The 16518-nt window shown below is 42.8% G+C and overlaps 1 protein-coding gene across 6 annotated transcripts in view; it reads left to right on the top strand.

Moving 5' to 3' along the window:
* The window catches only part of PDE1C (phosphodiesterase 1C), a 1540979-nt gene that overhangs the window by 1308161 nt on the left and 216300 nt on the right, over positions 1–16518 (top strand). For all 6 annotated transcript variants that reach the window (XM_073549936.1, XM_073549937.1, XM_073549933.1 and 3 more), the window contains 2 exons: positions 2070–2171; positions 5550–5670. In XM_073549936.1, coding sequence (XP_073406037.1) covers positions 2070–2171; positions 5550–5670 — 223 coding nt within the window. The remainder of the gene's footprint in view (positions 1–2069; positions 2172–5549; positions 5671–16518) is intronic.

The raw sequence follows: 16518 nt of genomic DNA, 5'->3' as shown, positions 1-16518 counted from the left end.
GACAGAATCTTAAAAAAAATCCAGAAAATCAAATTGTATGATTTTTAAATAATTAATTTGCATTTTATTGTTTGAAATAAGTATTTGCTACAATGGAAAAACAAAACTTAATATTTGGTACACAAAACTTTCTTTGCAATAACAGAAGTCAGACATTTTCTGTAGTTCTAGACCAAGTTCTCACACATTGTAGAAGGGATTTTGACCCACTTCTCCATACAGATGTTTCAGGTTTCAGGGCTATCACTGGTCAAAATTGAATTTAAGCTCCATCCAAATATTTTCTATAGGTAAATGACCATCCTCACCTTCAATAAGATGCAGTCGTCCTTTCCCCTTTGCAGAAAAGTACCTCCAAAGTATGATGTTCCCCCACCATGCTTCATGGTTGGGATGGTGTTTTTGGGATTGAACTCATCCTTTTTCTTCCACTCGAGAGGAGTTGATACCAAAAAGGCCTATTTTGGTCTCATATGAACACATGACCTTCTCCCTTGTCGCCTCTGGATCATTCAGATGGCATGTGCCTTGCAGGATTTTAATCTGTGATGGTGTAATGTTTAGGCCTGTGGTCCTAGCTCTCTTTAGCTTATTGACCAGGTCCTACAATGTAGTTCAGGGCTGATTCTTCTGCTTTCTCAGAATCATACTTACCCCAAAAGGCAAGCTCTTGCATGGAGCCCCAGATCGAGGAACATAGACAGCCATCTTGTATTTCTTCCATTTTCTAATAATTGTGCCAATAATTGTTACCTTTCCACCAAGCTGCTAGCCTATTGACCTGTAGCACATTCCAGCCTTGTGCAGATCTACAATATTGTCCCTGGTGTCCTTAGAGAGCTCTTTTGTCTTGACAGTGGTGAAGTTGGTGTGATTGGTTAAGTGTGTGGACACGTGTCTTTTATACAGGTAACGAGTTCAAACAGGTACAATTAGTACAGGTAATGAGTGTAGAGCAGGTGGGCTTCTTAAAGAAATAATATCAAGTCTGTGAGAGCCAGAATTCTTGATGGTTAGTAGACTGAGGTGGCTACAGATATGAACCCCACCATTAATATGCTATTAGCCTCACACTCCTCTCCCCTACCCCCTCATTGTCCTCTCCCCCACATACCTTATTGTCCTCTCCCCCATTTCCAGCATTGTCCTCTCCCCCAACCCCTCATTGTCCTCTCCCTCACTCCCTCAATGTTCTCCCCAATCCCCTCATTGTCCTCTCACCCACAGGCCCGTATTGTCCTCTCCCCCTCATTCCTCATTGCCCTCTCCCCCATATTCAACATTGTACTCTTCCCCACATCCCTCTTGGGCCTCCCCCAACATCCCTCATTGTCTTCCCCCCACATCACTCTTTGTCCACCTCCACATCACTCATTTTCCTGCCACACATCACTGATTGTCCTCCCCCATCATATTATTCATTGTCCTCCCACCACATGACTCATTGTCCTCTACCTCCTCCACATTAATCATTGTCCTCTCCCACACATCCCTTGCTGCTGTTCCCCCGAGGCACCGCTGACGTCATTAACCATTGCAGTAGAGAAGATATTAAGTAAATATTTGTGGACTGATGACATATAGTATACTTAATTGAAATTTTAAATATAATATAGAATCACTGCAAATAATGTGTACACTAACAGGGGCACTCTTATTGGATTATTGCAGTCACCTGATTCACATATACTAGGGTGATGTAGGAAATAGTTTTAGGCCTCGATTCAGCAAACAGTTTTTAGCATAATTTTGTAGTAAACTTGATAACTTATAGTTATGCAAAAATATGTACACTAGTCCTGGTCAGTGAAACCAACCTTTTAAAAGTAGACTAAGCTTAGGGGGATCAATAAATACATATTTGTAACTATTTTACCTATTTAAAAATGTAAAAATACTAATTTTTATGATGAAAAAATATGAGCTGATCTCCCTTAGAACCAAATTATCAACTAGGGTTTTGGAACACATAATGTATTGTTTACAGTGGAATCATCACATTAGATGTACTGTACTAGTAAACTAATACCTTACACTTTTTTTCTTTTTGCCTTATAATAACCCTGAAGAGAATTCCGGACTTTGGTGATTGAGATGGTGTTAGCCACAGATATGTCCTGTCACTTCCAACAAATCAAAGCAATGAAGAATTCTTTGCCGCAGCCGGAAGGGTGAGTAACCCTATTGTGATGGTCTATGGTGAAAGCTTACAGTAAATACTGGTAGGCTGTTATTATTGTGTAACTTCAAAGCTATTACCTAAAAAACTTCACTTTGTGCCTTTCTGAAGCGTTCTTGTGCTCTTTTAAAATATGACTGAAAAATTAAAGATCAAAGTTCACATTCACAATGCACATACTTTAGTCAAAGAAAAGGCTGCCAAATTAGTGTATTAGGATACATGTGTAATCAGGGCCATAATTACAGTTCATGCTGCCCTAGGCACAATACCAGAGTACACCCCCAATTATGGCTCATTTACGTTATATTGATAGTTGGCTTTAATTATTGTTATGGCAACAGAAATTTTATTGATTTATAAATGTATAAAATACGTAGCGGCATTAGAAGTTGATATTGATGACTAGCGAACACTTTGGTCCTGGTCACTGGTGTGGACTGTGTTTCCCAAGACTTTTGTTCTTTATTGGATAATACAGGGCACGTTATGCTGTACTAAATTCTAAAATCTGCATACATAAATAATTCCTATCACCAAAAAATAATACATACAGGGACTAACTATTACTACCATACTGTGACTGGAAGATACAACCATACTTTTGCAAAGTAAAACCCAATTCTGAAACTAAATTACACATTCATGCAGTCACATCACTGTACTGCGTTGAGTCAGGAGGTCCCCATTTAGACTGTGGACCTGGATCACTGATAATTGGCTGGTTTGGCTAACATTACTCTACTGTGTATGGGAACCTTAAGTGGTTAGACAGCGTGGCACCCCATCTGTACCCCATCCCCTTAATTGTACTAACCTGTAGAATCATATTTTCATGCCATAATTTTTACTGCAAAATGATCATAACCCAAAAGAAAAGTGGGATTTGTATTTTCTGCCCCATTCCCACTTGGAATTATTGTTTTGTTTTAGTACATTGTCTGGTAATTATAATTTCATTCAAGAGTCCAACTTGCAAAACAATAAAACAAGCCATAATATGGCGATGCTCACGGAAACATAAGGACACAAAAATTAGAATAAAAATATAAAAACTAAAATTTTTTTAAAGTGATTAAAGGGGACCTACTATTACATATGAACACATATTAGGCCCCTCACCAGCTGTTATATTGTTTTGCAGAATAATAATAGATTAGTAAACCTAATACCCTCGAAAATGTCATTTTCAGCATAAAATAAGAAAATAAAGTAATAAAATATTGTGCAATGTCTGTGAATAGTCATCAGGGAGGTCTCCCCCCTCAACTCTCTTTGTACAAGAGCTAGTTTAGTTTAGTGTAATTTCATTTTACTATCACTGATTAGCATCACCGCCTGCAACTCGCCGCTCTAGTTATTGGAACTCCCGTTCCTATTGGCAAATATGGTCCTGAACACAATGTATATTTTCATGTAATGTGAATTTAGATGACATATTCAGCAACGTTACCCCACGCAGTTAGGATAGTTTAGAATAGTTGTTGATGACAGTGTAGTTTATTTAGGGTCAAAAAGTATTTCAGGTATAGATGGAAAAATTGCTTTGATTTAGTGTCAAACAGTATCATCATTGGATAACTATCTAATGTGTATGTAATTGATAGACATTGGACTATATTTGGACTACAACTCTAAATTATGTTGACTGATACCATTTATCATGACATCAATGCAATAGAATCTACAGTCATACATTAAAAAGAAAAAAATGATATGTTAAATAAACGTACATATTTTCTAACAAAAGACTCTATGGGTGATATATGGCTGAAGGATGGCACTCTTAAGAGGCATCTTTCACAGCCATTCACAAAACTGATACATTTAACATTTCATTGCACACAATGTAAATTTTGCTACATTTGTAAAAAAAAAGACACATATATAGCAGGGTAACATTTATTATTATTATTTATTTATATAGCTCCATTGATTCCATGGTGCTGTACATGTGAAGGGATTACATACAAATTACAGATATCACTTACAGTAAACAAACTAACAATGACAGACTGATACAAAGGAGAGAGAGGACCCTGCCCTTTCGGGCTTACATGCTACAGGATGGTGGGGAAGGAGACAGTAGGTTGGTGGGTTGCAGCAGTTCCAGTGTTGGTTGAGGTGATATCACCGGTAGTGGTGAGAGAGAAGGAGATAGCGGGGTCATTGCAGGCTGTAGGCTTTCTTGAAGAGGTTGGTTTTCAGTTTCTGTCTGAAGGATCCAAATGTGGTTGATAGTTGGACTTGTTGGGGCAAAGAATTCCAGAGAATAGGAGCTATTCGGGAGAAGTCTTGGAAGTGGTTGGGTGTGGTGCGAATAAGTGTGGAGGAGAGAAGGAGGTCTTGGGAGGACCGGAGATTACGTGAGGGAAGGTATGGGGAGATTAGTTCAGAGACATATGGGGGAGACAGGTTATAGATGGCCTTGTAGGTCAGTATTAGTCATTTGAACTGGATACGCTGAGGGAATGGGAGCCAGTGAAGAGATTTGCAGAGGGGAGAAGTGGAGGAGTAGCGAGGAGAGAGATGACTTAGTCGGGCGGCAGAGTTAAGGATGGACTGGAGAGGTGCGAGGGTGTTAGCAGGGAGACCACAGAAAAGGATGTTACAGTAGTCGAGGCGGAAGATGATGAGGGCATGCACAAGCATTTTAGTAGATTGAGGGTTGAGGAAAGGACGGATTCTGGAAATATTTTTGAGCTGGAGGCGACAGGAGGTAGAAAGAGCTTAGATGTGTGGTTTGAAGGACAGGGCAGAATCAAAGGTTACTCCGAGGCAGCGGACTTCCGGTACTGGGGAAAGTGTGATGTATAATTGTTAAAGCTAGGTTGGGTAAGGAAGATCTGTGAGATGGAGGAAAGATGATGAGTTCAGATTTGTCTACACTGAGTTTGAGGAAGCGAGAGGAGAAGAAGGAGGATATGGCTGATAAACACTCTGGGATTCTGGACAGCAGAGAGGTGACATCTGGGCCATCTGGGTTTTCTTTTTATCCCGATGTTTGTGTGAGTTTACTTCCACATTCGAAAGACTTTAGAATGTGAGCTTGAATGGGAGCAGTGATGAAATATCTGTAAGCCTGTGGATTATGATGGTGCTCAATAAGTAAGCATAATAAACAAACATTTAATTTTTAAACATTTTATTATTATTTTAGCCATAATCTGCTCTTTCTGAGGGAGAAATTATTGTTCAATATAATTCAAGGGTGCAGAAGTTGATTAAATCGGTACTTTTAAACATGCCATGCTAATCTTGTTGGTCTTTAGTGTATAACGAAAAAACATTATTATATATAAGGAAAAAAAATCACAGAAAGGGCTCATACATATTTACTTGGTTTTTAACTTGATATTTTAATTTGCAGGATTGACAAACCAAAAGCCTTATCTTTGCTATTGCATACAGCAGACATAAGCCATCCAGCTAAAAACTGGGATCTCCATCATCGGTGGACCATGTCCCTGCTAGAAGAGTTCTTCAGACAGGTGAGAAATTTTTTTTAGTTATTTTGATACTATAATTTCACTTAAGAAACTGATTCATTATAAAGTGGTTTTTGAGTCCAGGTTCTTGTAAAATTCTATATACTTTACAAAGTTAAACAATTTTGACAAATTACAAATGTAATTTTTACATTAATCTGTATGTTGTTTGGCCAAATATAATCTATTAATAAAGGCTTTTTTATAAAGCAATTTTATTATTTTTATTTCTTGATTCATATACACGGTTTCTACCAGGTATTTCCTCAACATCTTCAGTTGGTTTCTTTATACTCCATTTTGAGTTGCAGCTTGAAGGCCGGGGTCACACTACCGTAAAACACGGCTAAGTGCTTTAGCACTCGGCCCAGTACTATACTATGGGGCAGCTCAGATCTGCGATTATTTTCTCAAGCCGATTTCGTAGCATGGTGCAATCAGCAGTAAGACTCGGTTCACTTGCACCCATACAAGTCTATGAGTGAGTGTGAAACATCGGACGTCATCCCAGTGCAGTCCGATATACACCGAGTCATGTCATGGAGGAGATGGAGAAATTACTTTCTCCATCTCCACCGCATCAGTGCTGCGATTCTCTCATGTGAGGGAATCGGAACACAGAGCATTGACACTCTGATCATGCTCACAGCAGAGCAGGAGCCAAGTGTCATTAGAATATTGCACCAGATGCCATACACTAGTTTGTTTCTAGCCTAAGGCCAGGGAGAACATCAGATGTGATAGGCTAATGACCGATCCTCTTGCATGACAGTATCGGAGCACAGCTGCAGAGGAGATGGAGAAATTAATACACATACCTGTAAGGAGATGGCCTGTCCCCTCAGTTGCACCCTCTCCTCCTTCCGTGTCACCCTCATGCCTCTTGTGTGTTAACTGCCTTGATTGGAATGTGTTCTGCTTTATCTGCTGTAATCTTCCCTGTTGTTATGCACTGTTGATAGGTCAGGGACAGCAAGAGTTAACAGTGTGGGCTGTGTTTACAGCCATGAGGTGGAAAGGAAGCTACAGCTTCCTCAGAACTGCCCGGATTGTTGAACAGGGCAGATATATATCACCCAGGGCACTGCCAGGTCTCCGGACAGGAGAGAACTGTTGCCCTGGATCCTGAAGGACTATGAAATAAGGATTAAGGACTGCACCACGGGTCTCCAGGACTTCAAAGGGGCCTCATGCTGTAGGGGTCTCAGGCGCCTAGATTCTAGCGTGTGGATTTTTGTGATTTCTGGCTTCTGCAGCCATTGTGGGTACAGATGTATCCAGTATCAGGGAGAGATCAGGACTCCAGTGATGTATTTTTGTCGCTTTATTCTTTATATCCTGTTAAATTAAACAAGTTGTTTTCCCCATTGGACAATGGTTGCCTTTTCTGCCTCTGTTTTGCTCAGACTACTGTGGCTGCAGCAAGAACAAGGTGCGTCGTGAGGAAAGTTGTGTTGGTCCCAACTGTCTATGTGCAAGGGACCAGGAGACTGCTCGCTGACAATCAGCTCAGTGGACTCTATTCATGTACTGTGCCTTTAAGAACCCTGTTCTGACTACCCTCCTCTGGTTGCCCTTGTTACACTTGGCATAGTGGCAGCAGGGTGGACCCCCACAGCCTAAATACCTATGAATCTGAAATGGGCAATGTGCTGCCTGAATTGGAAGAAATGGAGCTGCCGGCTGACAGCAATTCTTAATTTTATGACTGTGAATTTGGGACTTGTGCTTTGTTGCCCGCCGTTACAGTATTTCAGGCGGATGATAGAGACTTTGAGCAGTGGACCACTGCAAAAGAAGAAAAGATGGCAGATGTCACTGATTTACAAATGGCGCCGACCGCTATGGAGAAGATGGTGGCTATTGGCGTGAAAAATGCAGAAATTGTCGCCTTTTGGGGCGCCATGTAGAGAATTTGGTGCCAGGAAAAAATAGGCTGCACCCCGTTGTGATTGATGCCCGCCCTAACTCCCGCCCCCACAGTTGAACTTAGAGAATCAGGTGGAGCTGCAGGAAGTGACCCCACCCATGAATGGGTGGGACCCAGGAATGGGAGACTACCTTGGTTTGGACAAGGCGAAATTATCTGCTGACAGAGAGACACAACATGTCACACTGCAGCAGTATGGACCGCCAAGATTGGAGGCAATCCAAGGTCCGGGTGGAGACGGGCCTGCAGTATGAGGCCTGGTGGACAGAAGGCCTAGAGGAGCAGCCTCCATCCTGATGACTGCCTTTGCTACCCATGGAGGCTGAGGACTATGAGGAGGAAGGACCAGCAATACCCCAATGGAAGCCCGCAGGTGAACTGGAGATGCTGGATGTGGTCCTAGATGCTGGAGGTTGTCCTGCAAGGCATCGTGTCAGCTGCAATTTTTGGACCCAGTGGCCATGCCAGTCAGATAACATCATGCGCGGTGGTGAGTAAAAACTCCCCATCGGACTGTGCTGTCATCTTGTCAGCCACTTAACTGCTTCCCGTTGTCCCCCCGTCCTCACCAGAGCTGTCCCATGAGTCCTCGTCATCGGATTCAGCAACACAGACCCTAGCGCTTCCTCAGGCTGAGCCTGCTCCAGCCGACAACCATGGAAAAGGTGTGGAGAAGCCCTGTGCAGCTGCAGAGGAACCCTATGTACCTACGGAAGCCGAGTGGAAACACGAAGTAATGCGGGAGACAAGGCTACGGGAGTGCCGCATCCATGAGGAACTACAGCGTCCGGGCAGAGGAACAGCAGCAGGCCGGATGACCCGTGGCCTCTTCGGGTATCTTGATCTGTGCAGGGGCTATGGCTTCCTGCAGGAGTTAAACACTGGGGGCAAGTTCTATTTGAATGCCAGTTTCCTAATATTCCATGGCCCTCTCCGGCAGGGGGACTATGTGGATTTCATCAAAGAACAAGGACCCTGGGGGCCTTACGCTGTGGCCACAAGAATAGCCTCTGACTTGGAAACCAGTTCACCACAGGGGACCTTGTAGACTGAACGGCTGGCTGCTGCAGCCGCACAGGGGCAAGCGGTGCCTCAAAGCATTGAGGCGGCCGAAGAAGTGTTTACAGAGCCAGAGGCTCAAGGAGCTGCAGGACCACCACTAGAGAAAGTGTGGAGTCGGAAGAATAGTGGGGACTCCTCCTCCAGTGGGTCCTCGTCCAACGTGTACGTGGTAGTGCAGGGTCCCAATGTGGCCCACTATGCAACACAGTGACCATGTCCAGACTGATGAGGTCCCTTTAAGGAAGTGCTATTAATAGGTGCCGGTTGCACCCCAGCTGTTCTAAGGAACTGTTCTGCGTCCCAAGGAGGGCAGTTAGCCCTGCATGGCGCATGAAGGACAATGCCACCTGATGAGGCCTCATGATAATGGCTGCAGTTGTTTGTTTTCCCCTCATCCCAGCTTTGTTTGTACCCATTGGTGCCTCCCTTACTGGATCATGGGACCAAAACCCCATGGGGGTTAATGACGGTGGACTCCTGATGTGGCTGCTGGACTGCCTGCCCCTGAACTTTATCCCCATATGTATACTTGGACTGGCCCCATGTTTAAATGCAGCCCATCACTGTCAAAAAGAGCCTGTGGTCCGCTGAAGGTATGGAGCGTGAGACTGTCCCCAAAAGGACCAGGGTAACGTGGACCCCTACTCAAGGACGGACTGTTGGGTCTAAGTAAGCCCCACTTCAGAGACAGTGGCCGCCCGTGTTAAGGGGATAACTGGCTATTAAAGAACTCTTTATGAACTGTTGTGTATTGTTTTTGCCAAGTTTGTCATGGCTGGGGACGGCCATGTTTAAGGAGGGGGGAGTGTAAGGATATGGCTGGTCCCTTCAGTTGCACCCTCTCCTCCTTCCGTGTCACTCTCATGCCTCTTGTGTGTTAACTGCTTTGATTTTAATGTGTTCTCCTTTATCTGCTGTAATCTGCCCTGTTGTTATGCACTGTTGCTATGTCAGGGACAGCAAGAGTTAACAGTGTGTGCTGTGCTTGCAGCCACAAGGTGACTACAGTTTCCTCAGAACTGCCCAGATTGTTGAACAGGGCAGACATATATGACCCAGGGCATTGCAAGGCCTCCGGATAGGAGAGAACTGTTGCCCTGGATCCTGAAGAACTACGAAACAAGGAATAAAGGACTGCACCATGGGTCTCCAGGACTTCAGGAGGGCCCCATGTTGAAGGGGTCTCAGGCGCCTAGATTCCAGTGTGTGGATTTTCGTGATTTCCGGCTTCTGCAGCCGTTGTGGGTACGGATGTAGCCAGCGTCAGGGAGAAATCAGGACTCCAGTGATGTATTTTTTTTGCTTTATTCTTTATACCCTGTTACATTAAACAAGTTGTTTTCCCCATTGGATAATGTTTGCCTATTCTGCCTCTGTTTTGTCCGGACTACTGCGGTTGGAGAAAGAATAAAGTACGTTGTGAGGAAGGTTGTGTTGGTCCCAACTGTTTATGTGCAAAGGACCAGGGGAGTTCTCGCTGATAGTGGACTCTATTCATGTACTGTGCCTTTAAGAACCCGGCTCTGACTACCCTCCCCTGGTCACCCTTGTTACATACCCATAAAATTATATGATTGCATGCGATCCGAATTCAGCATGCAATCACAGCATACTGCGATTTTTTTCTTCTCTGATCACGATCTGATTGAAGCAGGAAAAAAAACACCATTGAGAACAGAAACATGGGATTAAATTGGTAAGAATGCAATCCGATTTTTAATCAGATTGCATTCATGCTATTTAATTACAAGTGGGAGCAAGCCCTTAAGCTGAAAATCACTATGGCTACGTTCCTACTATGACCTTTAATCACATTTTTGACTTTGCATATTTTCCCTGCATCAAAAACGCAATGCCAAAGGATATGTACCCACGTATGCAGAAAATTCCTGACTAAGGCTATGAGCACACGGTGCGTATTCTGCTTTGGAATTTTCCGCTCAGAATTTACTAAATTCGCAGGTCAAATGACGTGCATTTTTCCTGCAGATTTAGTGCATTTGTTGTGCCGTTTTACTGCATGTTTTGTGTGGCTTTCCCCTGCGGATTTCCACCTGCAGATTTCTAGAATGGAGCAGGTGGAAAACAGCAGCAAAACCACACAAAAGAAGTGACATGCTGCTTTTTTCATTCCGCACCAAATTTGCGCGGAAAAAAACACAGCATGTGCACTGCGGATTTTGTTTTACATAGGCTATAATAGTACTGTATATCACATGCAGTTCTGCTGCGTATACGCAAGGCCAAATCCGCTGCGTATCTGCAGCAGAATCCGCATCGTATGCACATAGCCTTATAAAAACCGGACTCCTTCCCAGGAAACGTGCGTGTTTTTCCGCTCGTATTTTGCTAATTTTTTAATGCGTTTTTTTCCGGCGCATCCCCAGTCTCAGATTTTCCAGATTTTTCCGCGAAATTAATGAGCATGCTGTGTTTTTTACCGCGATGCGTTTTTTTGCGGAAAAAAATGCATCAATCTGCACAAAAAGAGCAGAATTCAGATGCTTCTTGTAAGCGCTTTTTAATCATTTTTTGCCAGTAAAAACACTTTAAAAATGCAAAAAAAACCTGCATATGTGTGCACACACCCTTACAGTTTTAGTTCTAGAAATCTCATGCCCACTGTGCTTTTTATTTACACTGCGGAAACTGATCTGTGGTGCGTGTTTCACATCACCAACATGTCAATTTCTCTTGTGGATACGCTGCATTTTATGTGCAGATTTCCCCCATAGACATACATTAGATATGGAAAATCCACAGGTAAAAAATGTTTGTGCATTCTTAGTGAGTTTCTGTGGTGGAAACGCATAAAAATCGTGTCACTACTAACTGTCAGTAAAGTTCAGTGAAATCAAAATATGAGAAAGTTTCAAAAACAGGCCAGATTTGTTTAAATAATGACACACCAGAGACAAAAACTGCTGTGTCAAATATGCGATAAAAACATACAAATAAAATTACACACGAAAACTCCATTAACCCCGTCCCGACCTGTGACACAGCGTATGTGTCATGAAAGTCGGTGCCAATCCGACCTGTGACGCATATGCTGTGTCATGGGGGGATCGCGTTCCTGCGGGTCGGGTGACCGGGGTCGCTGAAAGGTCAACCGACCAGCAGGTACAGGACTCTTTGTGCTTCACCCCGGGGAGGGTGGATAGCCCCCCCATGGCTACGATCGCTGTGATTGGCTGTTAAAAGTGAAACAACCAATCAGAGCAATTATAATATTTTACCAATGAAATTTGGTGAAATATTACAATCTAACCATGACCCATGCTGCAATACCATCGGCCATGGCTGGAGACTGAGCTCTGACCCCCCCCCCCACTGACTGACGGGGGCGATCGGCCCCCGCCACCAACTGACGGCGGCTGCCGTTAGCATCTGCTCCCCCTCCCCTTCCCTCCGCTCGCCCCACCTTCCGATCCCCCCTCATGCTCCTGGTACCTCCTGAGTCCTGGCGTCCCTCCCAGGGTCCCTGCTGAATACTGCATGGGTGCCGACATCTTCCAAAATGGCGGGCGCATGCGCAGTGTGCCCGTCAAATCTGCTGGCTGCCAGATTCATTCATTCAGGTACATTTTGATCACTGTGATAGACCCTATCACAGTGACCAAAATGAGAAAAGTAAATTAACTCTCTGTTTATCACCTCCATAGGTAAGGACAAATAATTAAATAAAGAATTTTTTTTCCATTAGGGTTAGGGAAAGGGTTAGAATTAGGGTTAGAATTAGGGTTAGTGTTAGGGTTGGAATTAGGTTTAGGGTTAGAATTAGGGTTAGGGTTGCAGTTAGGGTTAGAATTAGGGTTAGGGTTGGAATTAGGGTTAGGGTTGGAATTAGGGTTAGGGTTGGAATTAAAATTAAGATTAGAGTTAGGGGTGTGTTGGGGTTTGCATTATGGTTAGGCTTATGGTTACGGTTGGAATTATGGTTGTGGTTAGGGTTAGGGGAGTGTTGGGGTTAGGGTTGAGTAAGAATTGAGGGGTTTCCACTATTGAGACACATCATGGGGTCTCCTAACGCGACATGGCGCCACCATTGATTCCAGCCAATTTTGTGTTCAAAAAGTCAAACGGTGCTCCCTCCCTTCTGAGCCCCAACGTGTGCCCAAACAGTGGTTCCCCCCACATATGGGGTAACAATGTACTCAGGACAAACTGGACAACAACTTTTGTGGTTCAATTTCTCCTGTTACCCTTGTGAAAATAAATATTTGCAGGCTAAAAAAATCATTTTTTGAGGAAAAAAAAGATTTTTTATTTTCACGACTCTGCGTTATAAAATTCTGTGAAGTACTTTGGGGTTCAAAGTGCTCACCACACATCTAGATAATCTCTGTTGGGGTTCTAGTTTCCAAAATGGGGTCACTAGTAGGGGGTTTCTACTGTTTAGGCACATCAGGGGCTCTGCAAATGTAACATGACGACCGCAGACCATTCCATCAAGTCGGCATTTCAAAATGTAACAACTTCCCTTCCGAGCCTTGACGTGTGCACAAACAGTGGTTCCCCCCACATATAGGGTAAAAGTGTACTCAGGACAAACTGGACAACAACTTTTTGGGGTCCAATTTCCCCTGTTACCTTTGTGAAACTATAAAATTGCAGGCTAAAATATAATTTTTTGAGGAAAAAAATTATTTTTTATTTTCATGGCTCTGCGTTATAAACTTCTGTGAAGCACTTTGGGGTTCAAAGTGCTCACCACACATCTAGATAAGTTCCTTGGGGGATGTAGTTTCCAAATTGAGGTCACTTGTGGGGGGTTTCTACTGTTTAGTCACGTCAAGGGCTCTCCATACGCGACATGGTGTCCGCTAACGATTGGAGCTAATTTTCCATTCAAAAAGTCAAATGGCGCTCCTTCCCTTCTGAGCCCTGCAGTGCATCAAAACAATGGCTCACCACCACATGTGAGGTACCAGCGTACTCAGGACAAACTGGACAACAACTTTTGGGGTTCAATTTCTCCTGTTACACTTGTAAAAATAAAAAATTGCAAGCTAAAAAAAGCATTTTGTGAGAAAAAAATGATTTTTTTATTTTCACGGCTCTGCGTTATAAACTTCTGTGGAGCTCTTGGGGGTTCAAAGTGCTCACCACACATCTAGATAAGTTCCTTGGGGGTCTAGATTCCAAAATGGGGTCACATGTGGGGAGTTTCTACTGTTTAGGCATATCAGGGGCTCTGCAAACGTAACATGATGCCCACAGACCATTCCATCAAGTCGGCATTTCAAACCGTCACTGCTTCCCTTCTGAGCCCCGACGTGTGGCCAAACAGTGGTTCACCCCACATATGGGGTACCAGCATACTCAAGACAAACTGGACAACAACTTTTGGGGTCCAATTTCTTCTATTACTCTTGTGAGAATAAAAAATTGCGGGCTAAAAAATCATTTTTTGAGGGAAAAAAATGATTTTTTATTTTAACGGCTCTGCGTTATAAACTTCTGTGAAGCACTTGAGGATTCAGAGTGCTCAGCACACATCTAAATAAATTCTCTGGGGGGTCTAGTTTACAAAATGGTGTCTCTTGTGAGGGAGCTTTAATGTCTAAGCACACAGGGGCTCTCCATACGCGACATGGTGTCCGCTAATGATTGGAGCTAATTTTCCATTCAAAAAGTAAAATGGTGCTCATTCCTTTCCAAGCCCTGCCATGCGCCCAAACAGTGGTTTATAACTATATATCAGGTACTGTTGTACTCAGAAGAAATTGCCTAACAAATTTTAGGGTCCATTTTATCCTGTAGCCCATGTGAAAATGAAAAAATTGAGGCTAAATGAAAATTTTTGTGAAAAAAAGTACTTTTTCATTTTTACGGATCAATTTGTGAAGCTCTTGGGGGTTCAAAGTGCTCAGCACACATCTAAATTAGTTCTTTGGGGGTCTAATTTCCAAAATGGAGTCAGTTGTGGGGGAGCTCCAAAGTTTAGGCACACAGGTGCTCTCCAAACATGACATGCTGTCCGCTAACGATGGGAGCTAATTTTCCATTCAAAAAGTCAAATGGCGCTCCTTCCATTCTGAGTCTTGCCGTGCGCCCAAACAGTGGTTCCCCCCACATATGGGGTTTCAGCATACTCAGGACAAATTGGACAACAACTTTTGGGGTCCACTTTCTCCTTTTACCCTTGGGAAAATAAAAAAAATTGTTGCTAAAAGATCATTTTTGTGACTAAAAAGTTAAATGTTCATTTTTTAATTCCATGTTGCTTCTGCTGCTGTGAAACACCTGAAAGGTTAATAAACTTCTTGAATGTGGTTTTGATCAGCTTGAGGGGTGCAGTTTTTAGAATGGTGTCACTTTTGGGTATTTTTAGCCATATAGACCCCTCAATCTGACTTCAAATGTGAGGTGGTCCCTAAAAAAATGGTTTTGTAAATTTTGCTGTAAAAATTAGAAATTTCTGGTCAACTTTTAACCCTTATAACTTCCTAACAAAAAAAATTGTTTCCAAAATTGTGCTGATGTAAAATAGACATGTGGGAAATGTTATTTATTAACTATTTTGTGTCACATAACTCTCTGGTTTAACCCCTTTCTGGCATCTGATGTACTATCCCGTCCACAGTACCCCGGCCCCTATGACTGGGGAGGGGATTGTACGTCATCGCGATCAGTGGCGTTCCAGGGGTTTCGAGTAGCATTGGCAAGGAGGGGGCTCCCTCCGTGCTTCCCTGAGACCCCCAGGGCAGCGTGATGTGCTGAGCTGCTCTGGGGGCCTCCTTCCCTGCAGGTCCCTGGATCCAATATGGCCGCGGTGGCCTTCGGGGGCCTGCAGGGAGGCGGCTTCCTCACTGCCTGCATACAGCAGGCAGTGAGGAAGCCTGTGCAGCGCCTGTCAGATCCCTGATCTGACACAGCGCTGTGTAATGTGTCAGATCAGCGATCTGACACATGACAGTGATGTCCCCCGGGACAATGTAATAAAGTTAAAAAAAAAAGTGGTGTAAAAATAATTTATAAAAAATTGCTAAATACTTTAAATAATAAAAAAAAAATTCCCTAATACATTCATTTTTTGGATATAAAAAACAAAACAATAAAAGTAAACATATTTAGTATCGCCATGTCCATAACGACCTGCCCTATAAAACTGTCCCATTAATTAACCCCTTTAGCAAACCCCTTAAAAAATAAAAATGAAAAACAAAGCAAAAAACAATGCCGAACAAAAAGTGCAATAACGCGCGATCAAAAAGACGGACATAAATAACCATGGTACCACTGAAAACGTCATCTTGTCCCGCAAAAAAAACGAGCTGCCAAGATACAGCATCATCAGTGAAAATATAAAAAAGTTATAGCTCGCAGAATAAAGTGATGCAAAAATATTTTTTTTTTTTATATAAAATGGTTTTCATTGCATAAAAATGCCAAAACATAAAAAAACTACATAAATGAGGTATCGCTGTAATCGTACTGACCCGAAGAATACAATCGCTTTATCAATTTTACCACATGTGGAACTGTGCAAAGGCACCCCCCAAAAGAAATTCATGAAATGCTGGTTTTTGTTCATTCTGCGTCCCAAAAATCAGAATAAAAAGCGATCAAAAAAGTTATGTGCCTGAAAATGGTACCAATAAAAATGTCAACTCGTCCCACAAAAAATAAGACCTCACAGTGGGTCAAAATATGGAAAAATTATAGCTCTCAAAATGTGATGATGCAAAAAATATTTTTACAATAAAAAGCGTATTTTAGCGTGTGTCAGCTGCCAACCATAAAACTTGCCATAAATAGTTATCACCCCCTTAGTTAGGGAAAAATAATAAAATTAAAAGAAAATGTATTTATTTCCATTTCCCCATTAGGGTTAGGGCTAGGGTTAGGGCTAG

The sequence above is a fragment of the Dendrobates tinctorius genome, unplaced genomic scaffold, assembly GCF_039654945.1.
Source record: "Dendrobates tinctorius isolate UK_male_01 unplaced genomic scaffold, ASM3965494v1 ptg000162l, whole genome shotgun sequence".
In the NCBI taxonomy this organism is placed as follows: domain Eukaryota; kingdom Metazoa; phylum Chordata; class Amphibia; order Anura; family Dendrobatidae; genus Dendrobates; species Dendrobates tinctorius.
This window is presented reverse-complemented; position numbering and strand designations above follow the sequence as displayed.